Here is a 14,962-nt window from a genome sequence, read left to right on the forward strand (position 1 = left end):
ATATGTACGGTCATTGGGGATGACGTTGTCAAAGCACTTATTGATGAAGCCGTTGACTGCGGTGGTATACTCCTCAATGCCATTGGATGAATCCCGGGAACATATTCCAGTCTGTGGTAGCAAAACAGTCCTGGAGCGTAGCATCCAAATCATCTGACCACTTCCGTATATAGTGAGTCACTGGTACTTCCTGTTTTCGTTTTTGCTTGTAAGCAGGAATCAGGAGGATAGAATTATGATCAGATTTACCAAACGGAGGACGAGGGAGAGCCTTGTGAGAGTCTCTTTGTGTGGAGTAAATGTGACCTCGGTTTTTCCCCCCTCTGGTTGCACATGTGACATGCTGGTAGAAATGAGGTAGAAACAGATTTAAGTTACCCTGCATTAACCTCCCCGGCCACTAGGAGCGCCGCTTCTGGATGAGCATTTTGTTGTTTGCTTATGGCCTCATACAGCTCATTGAGTTTGGTCTTAGTGCCGGCATCGGTTTGTAGCGGTAAATAGACGGCTACGAAAAATACTGATGAAAACTCTCTTGGTAGAGAGCATGTATTTAAACTACTTAAGAAAAAATACTTTACAGTACTACTTAAGTAGTTTATTGGGGTATCTGTACTTTACTATTTATATTTTTGACAACTTTTACTTCACTACATTACTAAAGAAAAAAAAGTACTTTTTACTCCATACATTTTCCTTGACAAACAAAAGTACTCATTAAAATGGTCCAATTCACAGACGTATCATTGTAAATAAGAATGTGTTCTTAATTGACTTGCCTAGTTCAGTAAAGGTTCACAAAAAGAGAACATCCCTGGTCATCCTACTGCCTCTGATTTGGCTGACTCACTAAACACTCATGCTTCATTTGTAAAATAAGCCTTCAGCAGGATATATTATCAGGGAACACTGAGCGGTCAGGAGGACTGACTACCTATCTCCCTTCAGCAGGATATATTATCAGGGAACACTGAGCGGTCAGGAGGACTGACTACCTATCTCCCTTCAGCAGGATATATTATCAGGGAACACTGAGAACAGTCAGGACTGACTACATATCTCGCTTCAGCAGGATATATTATCAGGGAACACTGAGCGGTCAGGAGGACTGACTACATATCTCGCTTCAGCAGGATATATTATCAGGGAACACTGAGAACGGTCAGGAGGACTGACTACCTATCTCCCTTCAGCAGGATATATTATCAGGGAACACTGAGAACAGTCAGGACTGACTACATATCTCCCTTCAGCAGGATATATTATCAGGGAACACTGAGAACGGTCAGGAGGACTGACTACCTATCTCCCTTCAGCAGGATATATTATCAGGGAACACTGAGAACGGTCAGGAGGACTGACTACCTATCTCCCTTCAGCAGGATATATTATCAGGGAACACTGAGAACAGTCAGGACTGACTACATATCTCCCTTCAGCAGGATATATTATCAGGGAACACTGAGAACGGTCAGGAGGACTGACTACCTATCTCCCTTCAGCAGGATATATTATCAGGGAACACTGAGAACAGTCAGGACTGACTACATATCCCGCTTCAGCAGGATATATTATCAGGGAACACTGAGCGGTCAGGAGGACTGACTACATATCTCGCTTCAGCAGGATATATTATCAGGGAACACTGAGCGGTCAGGAGGACTGACTACATATCTCGCTTCAGCAGGATATATTATCAGGGAACACTGAGAACGGTCAGGAGGACTGACTACCTATCTCCCTTCAGCAGGATATATTATCAGGGAACACTGAGAACAGTCAGGACTGACTACATATCTCCCTTCAGCAGGATATATTATCAGGGAACACTGAGAACGGTCAGGAGGACTGACTACCTATCTCCCTTCAGCAGGATATATTATCAGGGAACACTGAGAACGGTCAGGAGGACTGACTACCTATCTCCCTTCAGCAGGATATATTATCAGGGAACACTGAGAACAGTCAGGACTGACTACATATCTCCCTTCAGTAGGATATATTATCAGGGAACACTGAGAACGGTCAGGAGGACTGACTACCTATCTCCCTTCAGCAGGATATATTATCAGGGAACACTGAGAACAGTCAGGACTGACTACATATCTCGCTTCAGCAGGATATATTATCGGGGAACACTGAGAACAGTCAGGACTGACTACATATCTCCCTTCAGCAGGATATATTATCAGGGAACACTGAGAATGGTCAGGAGGACTGACTACCTATCTCGCTTCAGCAGGATATATTATCAGGGAACACTGAGAACAGTCAGGACTGACTACATATCTCGCTTCAGCAGGATATATTATCAGGGAACACTGAGCGGTCAGGAGGACTGACTACATATCTCGCTTCAGCAGGATATATTATCAGGGAACACTGAGCGGTCAGGAGGACTGACTACATATCTCGCTTCAGCAGGATATATTATCAGGGAACACTGAGAACGGTCAGGAGGACTGACTACCTATCTCCCTTCAGCAGGATATATTATCAGGGAACACTGAGAACAGTCAGGACTGACTACATATCTCCCTTCAGCAGGATATATTATCAGGGAACACTGAGAACGGTCAGGAGGACTGACTACCTATCTCCCTTCAGCAGGATATATTATCAGGGAACACTGAGAACGGTCAGGAGGACTGACTACCTATCTCCCTTCAGCAGGATATATTATCAGGGAACACTGAGAACAGTCAGGACTGACTACATATCTCCCTTCAGCAGGATATATTATCAGGGAACACTGAGAACGGTCAGGAGGACTGACTACCTATCTCCCTTCAGCAGGATATATTATCAGGGAACACTGAGAACAGTCAGGACTGACTACATATCCCGCTTCAGCAGGATATATTATCAGGGAACACTGAGCGGTCAGGAGGACTGACTACATATCTCGCTTCAGCAGGATATATTATCAGGGAACACTGAGCGGTCAGGAGGACTGACTACATATCTCGCTTCAGCAGGATATATTATCAGGGAACACTGAGAACGGTCAGGAGGACTGACTACCTATCTCCCTTCAGCAGGATATATTATCAGGGAACACTGAGAACAGTCCGGACTGACTACATATCTCCCTTCAGCAGGATATATTATCAGGGAACACTGAGAACAGTCAGGACTGACTACATATCTCGCTTCAGCAGGATATATTATCAGGGAACACTGAGCGGTCAGGAGGACTGACTAAATGTCTTCCTTCTGCAGGATATACATGTATCATCCTAGCATTGCATCAATCATCAGAGAACACTGAATGTCAGGAAATCAGCCTTGACATGATTGGATTGCCATGATGTTGAACACAAAGACATTGGGATCATAATATTAATTTCCCTAGAGTGGGAAAGGGACAACACCTCAGACAATACATGTGCAGTACATTCTTGTAGAGATTATAGTAAAGACAGACCACACTCAGTTAAAAAATAAACATCCCATTTATTTGTACTGACACCATGAGACTCCACGGAGTCATCAACTCTTTGTCTAAAGATGTGTTTGGGCACTACAGTTGAGTCCAGGTGGTCAGATATACCTGTCTGTCCAACAGATTAACAAGCATTGCTCTTCGCTGTCTGAAAAACACAAACTTTGACCTAGCTGAAACACACACCACTCACTTTTTCTTTGTGTTTCTAAAAGGTAAAACAATGTACAAAAAGCAAGTCTGGAAATACTATAAAAACATGTTTTTCATTTCCTCTCATTGTTCACTCTCCATTCTCTCTCTGAAGAAAACTATGCACTGATCTCTACTGAGCTGATGCTTGTTAGGCAGCCAACAACTACATGGATGCAGATAACTAATGAAAAGCGAGACGGAGGCCAGGCTGATTCAAGCTGATTCCAGTACTACAACCTTACAGAGAGACAGACAGACAGACAGACAGACAGACAGACAGACAGACAGACAGACAGACAGACAGACAGACAGACAGACAGACAGAGTCAGCCAGACAGAAACAGACAGACAGACAGACAGACAGACAGACAGACAGACAGACAGACAGACAGACAGACAGACAGACAGACAGACCTCCAAAGTCAGCCAGAAAGAAACAGACAGACAGACAGAGACAGACAGACAGACAGACAGACAGACCTCCAAAGTCAGCCAGACAGAAACAGAGACAGACAGACAGAGAGACAGACAGAGAGACAGACAGACAGACAGACAGACAGACAGACAGACAGACAGACAGACAGACAGACAGACAGACAGACAGACAGACAGACAGACAGACAGACAGACAGACATACAGAAACAGACAGACAGACAACTAGACAGACAGACCTCCAAAGTCAGCCAGACAGAAACAGACAGACAGACAGACAGACAGACAGACAGACAGACAGACAGACAGACAGACCTCCAAAGTCAGCCAGACAGAAACAGAGACAGACAGACAGACAGACAGACAGACAGACAGACAGACAGACAGACAGACAGACAGACAGACAGACAGACAGACAGACAGACAGACAGACAGACAGACAGACAGACAACTAGACAGACAGACAGACATACAGAAACAGACAGACAGACAACTAGACAGACAGACAGACAGACAGACAGACAGACTATAAAAACATGTTTTTCATTTCCTCTCATTGTTCACTCTCCATTCTCTCTCTGAAGAAAACTATGCACTGATCTCTACTGAGCTGATGCTTGTTAGGCAGCCAACAACTACATGGATGCAGATAACTAATGAAAAGCGAGACGGAGGCCAGGCTGATTCAAGCTGATTCCAGTACTACAACCTTACAGAGAGACAGACAGACAGACAGACAGACAGACAGACAGACAGACAGACAGACAGACAGACAGACAGACAGACAGACAGACAGACAGACAGACAGACAGAGTCAGCCAGACAGAAACAGACAGACAGACAGACAGACAGACAGACAGACAGACAGACAGACAGACAGACAGACAGACCTCCAAAGTCAGCCAGACAGAAACAGACAGACAGACAGAGACAGACAGACAGACAGACAGACAGACAGACCTCCAAAGTCAGCCAGACAGAAACAGAGACAGACAGACAGAGAGACAGACAGAGAGACAGACAGACAGACAGACAGACAGACAGACAGACAGACATACAGAAACAGACAGACAGACAACTAGACAGACAGACCTCCAAAGTCAGCCAGACAGAAACAGACAGACAGACAGACAGACAGACAGACAGACAGACAGACAGACAGACCTCCAAAGTCAGCCAGACAGAAACAGAGACAGACAGACAGACAGACAGACAGACAGACAGACAGACAGACAGACAGACAGACAGACAACTAGACAGACAGACAGACATACAGAAACAGACAGACAGACAACTAGACAGACAGACAGACAGACAGACAGACAGACAGACAGACAGACAGACAGACAGACAGACAGAAACAGACAGACAGACAGACAGACAGACAGACAGACAGACAGACAGACAGACAGACAGACAGACAGACAGACAGAAACAGACAGACAGAACACCTCAACAGCAGCAGCTTTCAGGGAATTATTCACACTCTGTAGAGCCTCAGAGCTGTTGGGGTCATCGCCTGGAAGCAGTTAGATGCCAGTCACCAGGCAATGACAAGAAAACAACAGCCCATAAAGTTAAACTAACCTACGTCCCAAATGGCACCCTATTCCCTACATAGTGCACTACTTTTGACCGGGCCCATAAGAAACTATATAGGGAATAGGGTACCATTTGGGATGCAAATTAAATGATTAAACTAGAGTGCACAGTTACAGTACAACACTACAAGTGATGCCTGGAAAGAACTGCCAAAACATACTAAACAAAGATTAGTTCCACTCCCAGAACATAATAGTTGTTTTTTAACCATTCCTCATCTGTAAACAATCTGTTGGTTTGTTGGTATCAGGAGTGGATTTCCTTGGCAGGCCCTGGGCCTGATTGGCTGATGCGTATGGTTTGTTGGTATCAGGAGTGGATTTCCTTGGCAGGCCCTGGGTCTGATTGGCTGATGCGTATGGTTTGTTGGTATCAGGAGTGGATCTCCTTGGCAGGCCCTGGGCCTGATTGGCTGATGCGTAAGGCGAGAGCAAGCAGACAGTCGGAGGAAGGGAGGGATGGAAGGAACTGAGGGATGAGGAAAGGAGGAGAGGTCCAGTCCTTCCAAGTAAAGGAGAATGGAGGGATGGAGGAGGCGGAGGCCTCACCAGGAAGCTGAAGGCACGAGAGGAACAGAGAGGAGCAATGCCAAAGTCCATGGCCATGTCAGACCCCATGGTAGCAGGCTGTGAACTGAACGCTGGCCACTCTTCACCCGGACACCTAGAGATGGAAGGATGGAGGGAGACAGGGGGAATAGAGGGGTGGAGGGGTGAAGGGAGACAGGGGGAATAGAGGGGTGGAGGGGTGAAGGGATGGGGGATGGATGGGGAGACAGGGAACGGAGGGGTGGGGAATGAGGAAGACAGGGAACGATGGGATGGATGGGGAGACAGGGAACGGAGGGATGGGGGATGAGGGAGACAGGGAACGGAGGGATGGGGGATGAGGGAGACAGGGAACGGAGGGATGGGGGATGGATGGGGAGACAGGGAACGGAGGGGTGGGGGATGGATGGGGAGACAGGGAACGGAGGGATGGATGGGGAGACAGGGGAATGGATGGATGGAGGGAGACAGGGGAAGGGATGGATGGGGAGACAGGGGAATGGATGGATGGAGGGAGACAGGGGAATGGATGGATGGAAGGAGACAGGGGAAGGGATGGATGGGGAGACAGGGGAATGGATGGATGGAGGGAGACAGGGGAAGGGATGGATGGAGGGAGACAGGGGAAGGGATGGATGGAGGGAGACAGGGGAAGGGATGGATGGGGAGACAGGGGAATGGATGGATGGAGGGAGACAGGGGAAGGGGTGGATGGGGAGACAGGGGAATGGATGGATGGAGGGAGACAGGGGAAGGGATGGATGGGGAGACAGGGGAATGGATGGAGGGAGGGAGACAGGGGAAGGGATGGATGGGGAGACAGGGGAATGGATGGAGGGAGGGAGACAGAGAGAGCAACAACTTTAGTGACTAGAGAGCAGAGAGCAGAGGGCAGAGGGCAGAGAGCAGAGAGCAGAGGGCAAAGGGCAGAGGGCAGAGGGCAGAGAGCAGAGAGCAGAGGGCAGAGAGCAGAGAGCAGAGGGCAGAGAGCAGAGAGCAGAGAGCAGAGGGCAGAGGGCAGAGAGCAGAGAGCAGAGAGCAGAGGGCTAAAGGCAGCCTGGAGTCCAAACTGAAACTAAATTTCATTATTGTTTGACTTCACTGAGAAAACACTAGTGAAACAGAACGACATTCCGTTTGGATTCTGGGTTTGACAACAGACTCCTTAAATAGTCAGCATTTAAAGGAAAAATAACAAGTTAAGACAGGCAGGCTTGTGCTATAAGAAAGCCAAACATTTCCAATCAACCGAACCACATTTTTGTCAGGGCTGTTTTCTTCACACAAATTAAGCTAAAATTATTCACAAGCACACACAGCCGTCTGAAGTGGGCTAATCTTTCACATGTTAGCAGCTTTGAAACTGCAGACATGAATCTTTCCTCTGACAGAGAAAGAGAAAACAACATGTTTATATGTCTGATGAGAACAACTGTAGAAAGTTGTCAACTTTACATTTCTCTTGTTTGATAGTTAAATGGCTGTGCAGTGGCGTAGGTGTGTGTGTGTGTGTGTGTGTGTGTGTGTGTGTGTGTGTGTGTGTGTGTGTGTGTGTGTGTGTGTGTGTATGAGTGCATGCGTGCGTGTGTGTGTGTGTGTGTGTGTGTGTGTGTGTGTGTGTGTGTGTGTATGAGTGCGTGTGCGTAGGTGGGTGTGTGTGTTCAGTGGTGTATGTGTTTGTGAGTGAGTGTGTGCAGTGGTGTGTGTGTGTGTGTGTGTGTCAAATCAAATCAAATCAAATCAAATTTTATTTGTCACATACACATGGTTAGCAGATGTTAATGCGAGTGTAGCGAAATGCTTGTGCTTCTAGTTCCGACAATGCAGTAATAACAAGTAATCTAACTAACAATTCCAAAACTACTGTCTTGTACACAGTGTAAGGGGATAAAGAATATGTACATAAGGATATATGAATGAGTGATGGTACAGAGCAGCATAGGCAAGATACAGTAGATGGTATCGAGTACAGTATGTACAAATGAGATTAGTATGTAAACAAAGTGGCATAGTTAAAGTGGCTAGTGATACATGTATTACATAAGGATACCGTCGATGATATAGAGTACAGTATATACGTATGCATTTGAGATGAATAATGTAGGGTAAGTAACATTATATAAGGTAGCATTGTTTAAAGTGGCTAGTGATATATTTACATCATTTCCCATCAATTCCCATTATTAAAGTGGCTTGAGTTCAGTCAGTGTGTTGGCAGCAGCCACTCAGTGTTAGTGGTGGCTGTTTAACAGTCTGATGGTCTTGAGATAGAAGCTGTTTTTCAGTCTCTCGGTCCCAGCTTTGATGCACCTGTACTGAACTCGCCTTCTGGATGATAGCGGGGTGAACAGGCAGTGGCTCGGGTGGTTGATGTCCTTGATGATCTTTATGGCCTTCCTGTGACATCGGGTGGTGTAGGTGTCCTGGAGGGCAGGTAGTTTGCCCCCGGTGATGCGTTGTGCAGACCTCACTACCCTCTGGAGAGCCTTACGGTTGAGGGCGGAGCAGTTGCCGTACCAGGCGGTGATACAGCCCGCCAGGATGCTCTCGAATGTGCATCTGTAGAAGTTTGTGAGTGCTTTTGGTGACAAGCCGAATTTCTTCAGCCTCCTGAGGTTGAAGAGGCGCTGCTGCGCCTTCTTCACAATGCTGTCTGTGTGAGTGGACCAATTCAGTTTGTCTGTGATGTGTACCCCGAGGAACTTAAAACTTGCTACCCTCTCCACTGCTGTTCCATCGATGTGGATAGGGGGGTGTTCCCTCTGCTGTTTCCTGAAGTCCACAATCATCTCCTTAGTTTTGTTGACGTTGAGTGTGAGGTTATTTTCCTGACACCACACTCCGAGGGCCCTCACCTCCTCCCTGTAGGCCGTCTCGTCGTTGTTGGTAATCAAGCCTACCACTGTTGTGTCGTCCGCAAACTTGATGATTGAGTTGGAGGCGTGCGTGGCCATGCAGTCGTGGGTGAACAGGGAGTACAGGAGAGGGCTCAGAACGCACCCTTGTGGGGCCCCAGTGTTGAGGATCAGTGGGGAGGATATGTTGTTGCCTACCCTCACCACCTGGGGGCGGCCCGTCAGGAAGTCCAGTACCCAGTTGCACAGGGCGGGGTTGAGACCCAGGGTCTCGAGCTTGATGACGAGCTTGGAGGGTACTATGGTGTTGAATGCCGAGCTGTAGTCAATGAACAGCATTCTCACATAGGTATTCCTCTTGTCCAGATGGGTTAGCGCAGTGTGCAGTGTGGTTGAGATTGCATCGTCTGTGGACCTATTTGGACGGTAAGCAAATTGGAGTGGGTCTAGGGTGTCAGGTAGGGTGGAGGTGATATGGTCCTTGACTAGTCTCTCAAAGCACTTCATGATGACGGAAGTGAGTGCTACGGGGCGGTAGTCGTTTAGCTCAGTTACCTTAGCTTTCTTGGGAACAGGAACAATGGTGGCCCTCTTGAAGCATGTGGGAACAGCAGACTGGTATAGGGATTGATTGAATATGTCCGTAAACACACCGGCCAGCTGGTCTGCGCATGCTCTGAGGGCGCGGCTGGGGATGCCGTCTGGGCCTGCAGCCTTGCGAGGGTTAACACGTTTAAATGTCTTACTCACCTCGGCTGCAGTGAAGTGTGTGTGTATGAGTGCGTGTGCGTAGGTGGGTGTGTGTGTTCAGTGGTGTATGTGTTTGTGAGTGAGTGAGTGAGTGAGTGAGTGAGTGTATGTGTGTGTGTGTGTGTGTGTGTGTGTGTGTGTGTGTGAGTGTGTGTGTGTGTGTATGAGTGTGTGTGCGTAGGTGGGTGTGTGTGTTCAGTGGTGTATGTGTTTGTGAGTGAGTGTGTGCAGTGGTGTGTGTGTGTGTGTGTGTGTGTGTGTGTGTGTGTGTGTGTGTGTGTGTGTGTGTGTGTATGAGTGCATGTGCGTAGGTGGGTGTGTGTGTTCAGTGGTGTATGTGTGCAGTGAGTGAGTGTGTGCAGTGGTGTGTGTGTGTGTGTGTGTGTGTGTGTGTGTGTGTGTGTGTGTGTGTGTGTGTGTGTGTGTGTGTGTGTGTGTGTGTGTGTGTGAGTGTGTGTGTGTGTATGAGTGCGTGTGCGTAGGTGGGTGTGTGTGTTCAGTGGTGTATGTGTTTGTGAGTGAGTGTGTGCAGTGGTGTGTGTGTGTGTGTGTGTGAAGGTGGTTATTAAAACAGTATTAGCCAAGGGAAACTTGGCTGAGGTAACAGCTGTGGCTGTGGTGACTCAATGAAGCACTTTAAAAGCCCAGTGCAGACAAAAATGTGATATTCCTGTGTTTTATATATATATATATTTCCACACTATGAGGTTGGAATAATGCTGTGAAATTGTTAAAATTATGATAATGTCTTTTTATTGTATGAGGGAAAAGACAGCCTGTTCTGGGGGGGGATGTAGTTTTGGCCTGCCTGGTGACGTCACCAAATTACTTGATAGACCAATAAGAAAGAGAGTTCCAAAGGTCTCTGCCAATAACAGATAGTTTTCCGTTGTCCCCTCCCCACTCAGACCACTCCCAGACAGCTGTAGCAAAATTCTTGCTTGGGAAATCACTCTTTGCTAAGAAACAATTTCTGTTTCTTTTTGACATTTTTTTTATTAAAAAACCCACAGTAAGGTACGTAACTTTTACCTAGAAATGATTTGATAATAAATAAAGACAACTGCATTGGACTTTTAACAGAATATGGCCAGAAATAAAAGGTGGATTTTGGTGTACTTGATTGGTCCATTAACTCCTTGCCTAGTAAATGGAAAACAAGGTGCTATATAAGCGAAATACCACAATGTGTGTTGGGTTGAGTGTGTTACCAGAGTCTTGTCTTACCTGAAGAGGTGAGTACTCTGACTTGGGAGCTGATTGCTCCCTCTCCCCCCTCACTCAAAGCCCGCACCTCAATGATGTAGGTGCCTCCCTCCGGGAGAGAGAGGACGGCCGATGGGGTGATGGTCCTCATCACCTGATTGTGGACACGGCCCTCCTGACTCAACAACACCTGTAGTTGGACCCAGAACCAATCAATCAGTCAGTGTCACTCAAACATCAGCCAGTCAGTCACTAGATCACCAGTCAGTCAATCAATCAATTCATCAATCAACCTTTAGGACCCACAAACAACACTACCCCCCCCCTCCACACACACAATTGAGACTGCTGATGTGATACACACAGAGGAAAAGAGTTGGTCTTCTTTTTCCGTAAGGTTGACAGTTCCTGGTCTACAGCACCTCAAGACTGACTAATCCTGACCTACAGCACCTCAGGATTGACTGGCCCTTGCCTACAGCACCCCAGGACTGACTGCTCCTGGTCTACAGCACCTCAGGTTGACTGCTCCTGGTCTACAGCACCTCAGGTTGACTGCTCCTGGCCTACAGCCTCTCAGGTTGACTGCTCCTGGTCTACAGCACCTCAGGTTGACTGCTCCTGGTCTACAGCACCTCAGGTTGACTGCTCCTGGTCTACAGCACCTCAGGTTGACTGCTCCTGGTCTACAGCCTCTCAGGTTGACTGCTCCTGGTCTACAGCACCTCAGGTTGACTGCTCCTGGCCTACAGCCTCTCAGGTTGACTGCTCCTGGTCTACAGCACCTCAGGTTGACTGCTCCTGGTCTACAGCACCTCAGGTTGACTGCTCCTGGTCTACAGCACCTCAGGTTGACTGCTCCTGGTCTACAGCACCTCAGGTTGACTGCTCCTGGTCTACAGCACCTCAGGTTGACTGCTCCTGGCCTACAGCACCTCAGGTTGACTGCTCCTGGCCTACAGCCTATCAGGATTGACCTATGCTGACCTACAGCACCCAAATAGATGCTTCATTGGGTTGTGAATATAACCCTGGTTCCCTGTAGGAGAAGACATTACAGAAGATAACAATGAAAGAAAAGCCAGCAGATACTGTTTCTATAGACAGTGTCTTATTCCTGCAGCCATTTATGCAATGCTTCAGTTGCAATAGCCTTCCTCCGGTCAACATGCCACAGTAGACATTGTTTCATACCTGTAGGCTATGTTCATTCAGATGGGTCACTGCCGGAGCTAATAAGACCTAAACAGATGCTGGCCCTGTGGTTACTGGCTCCATCCGTCTTCCATAGAGCACTAATGATGTTGGCTATAGGCAGTTTGTATCTGGCTGTTTAGTTAGTTCGTTTTTTTTACAAACCTTTATTTTAGGATGACTGAGAAGACATTCTCATTTACATCAACTGATCTGAGGAAGGGTAGCAGGGAAGGTGAGTTAGCTGGTGGTGGTTAAGAGACTATATACAGTATGACAGTATGGTTGGATGAGTTAGCTGGTGGTGGATAAGAGACTATATACAGTATGACAGTATGGTTGGATGAGTTAGCTGGGGGTGGATAAGAGACTATATACAGTATGGTATTATGGGAACCAGGACACCGTTACCAATATTGACCTGGCCAGTACAGTAAGGAGACGTGGCCAGTAGAGTAAGGAGACGTTGCCAGTACAGCAAGGAGACCTGGCCAGTAGAGTAAGGAGACCTGGCCAGTAGAGTAAGGAGACCTGGCCAGTAGAGTAAGGAGACGTTGCCAGTACAGCAAGGAGACCTGGCCAGTAGAGTAAGGAGACCTGGCCAGTAGAGTAAGGAGACCTGGCCAGTAGAGTAAGGAGACCTGGCCAGTAGAGTAAGGAGACGTTGCCAGTACAGCAAGGAGACCTGGCCAGTAGAGTAAGGAGACCTGGCCAGTAGAGTAAGGAGACCTGGCCAGTAGAGTAAGGAGACCTGGCCAGTAGAGTAAGGAGACCTGGCCAGTAGAGTAAGGGGGAAGTACCTTGTATCCTATGACATCTGACTCGTTGTCTTTAGACTTAACCGGGTCCCAGTTTAATGATACGTTAGTCCCTTCCTGAATCCACACAAGGTTGGCAGGAGGCTGGACTGGAGCTGAGGAGAAAGCACAGGGATCAATCTTAACTAAACGCTTTCATTCATACATTATATTGTCATCCATATCAGAGTGTATTTCAACAAATAAGGTCAATTATAGTACTATTTATTGCATGCAGAATAGCTACTAGAATATCATGTAGCTGTCTGAATCCTCTCTGGTGTTTATCTCTACTAGAATATCATGTTGTTGTCTGAATCCTCTCTGGTGTTTATCTCTACTAGAATATCATGTTGCTGTCTGAATCCTCTCTGGAGTTTATCTCTACTAGAATATCATGTTGATGTCTGAATCATCTCTGGTGTTTATCTCTACTAGAATATCATGTTGCTGTCTGAATCATCTCTGGTGTTTATCTCTACTAGAATATCATGTTGCTGTCTGAATCATCTCTGGTGTTTATCTCTACTAGAATATCATGTTGATGTAGCTGTCTGAATCATCTCTGGTGTTTATCTCTACTAGAATATCATGTTGCTGTCTGAATCATCTCTGGTGTTTATCTCTACTAGAATACCATGTTGCTGTCTGAATCCTCTCTGGTGTTTATCTCTACTAGAATATCATGTTGTTGTCTGAATCCTCTCTGGTGTTTATCTCTACTAGAATATCATGTTGATGTAGCTGTCTGAATCCTCTCTGGTGTTTATCTCTACTAGAATATCATGTTGCTGTCTGAATCCTCTCTGGTGTTTATCTCTACTAGAATATCATGTTGCTGTCTGAATCATCTCTGGTGTTTATCTCTACTAGAATATCATGTTGTTGTCTGAATCCTCTCTGGTGTTTATCTCTACTAGAATATCATGTTGCTGTCTGAATCCTCTCTGGTGTTTATCTCTACTAGAATATCATGTTGTTGTCTGAATCCTCTCTGGTGTTTATCTCTACTAGAATATCATGTTGATGTAGCTGTCTGAATACTCTCTGGTGTTTATCTCTACTAGAATATCATGTTGCTGTCTGAATCCTCTCTGGTGTTTATCTCTACTAGAATATCATGTTGATGTCTGAATCCTCTCTGGTGTTTATCTCTACTAGAATATCATGTTGTTGTCTGAATCCTCTCTGGTGTTTATCTCTACTAGAATATCATGTTGTTGTCTGAATCCTCTCTGGTGTTTATCTCTACTAGAATATCATGTTGCTGTCTGAATCCTCTCTGGTGTTTATCTCTACTAGAATATCATGTTGCTGTCTGAATCCTCTCTGGTGTTTATCTCTACTAGAATATCATGTTGCTGTCTGAATCCTCTCTGGTGTTTATCTCTACTAGAATATCATGTTGATGTCTGAATCCTCTCTGGTGTTTATCTCTACTAGAATATCATGTTGTTGTCTGAATCCTCTCTGGTGTTTATCTCTACTAGAATATCATGTTGCTGTCTGAATCCTCTCTGGTGTTTATCTCTACTAGAATATCATGTTGTTGTCTGAATCATCTCTGGTGTTTATCTCTACTAGAATATCATGTTGCTGTCTGAATCCTCTCTGGTGTTTATCTCTACTAGAATATCATGTAGCTGTCTGAATCCTCTCTGGTGTTTATCTCTACTAGAATATCATGTTGTTGTCTGAATCCTCTCTGGTGTTTATCTCTACTAGAATATCATGTTGCTGTCTGAATCCTCTCTGGTGTTTATCTCTACTAGAATATCATGTTGTTGTCTGAATCATCTCTGGTGTTTATCTCTACTAGAATATCATGTTGCTGTCTGAATCCTCTCTGGTGTTTATCTCTACTAGAATATCATGTTGCTGTCTGAATCCTCTCTGGTGTTTATCTCTACTAGAATATCATGTTGTTGTCTGAATCA

General features: G+C 46.1%; 1 protein-coding gene across 1 annotated transcript in view; it reads right to left on the minus strand.

The window, feature by feature from the left end:
- Positions 1-5,421: 5,421 nt before the first annotated feature.
- The window catches only part of LOC110519322 (contactin-5), a 560,400-nt gene continuing 550,859 nt past the window's right edge, over positions 5,422-14,962 (minus strand). Inside the window, exons 22-24 of the mRNA XM_036964829.1 lie at positions 13,029-13,141; positions 11,056-11,224; positions 5,422-6,338 (exon numbers count right to left, since the gene is read on the minus strand). Of these exons, the coding sequence (XP_036820724.1) occupies positions 6,220-6,338; positions 11,056-11,224; positions 13,029-13,141 (401 nt within the window). The 3' untranslated portion in view covers positions 5,422-6,219. The remainder of the gene's footprint in view (positions 6,339-11,055; positions 11,225-13,028; positions 13,142-14,962) is intronic.

Source organism: Oncorhynchus mykiss, chromosome 27 (genome assembly GCF_013265735.2).
Source record: "Oncorhynchus mykiss isolate Arlee chromosome 27, USDA_OmykA_1.1, whole genome shotgun sequence".
Taxonomy (NCBI): Eukaryota; Metazoa; Chordata; class Actinopteri; order Salmoniformes; family Salmonidae; genus Oncorhynchus; species Oncorhynchus mykiss.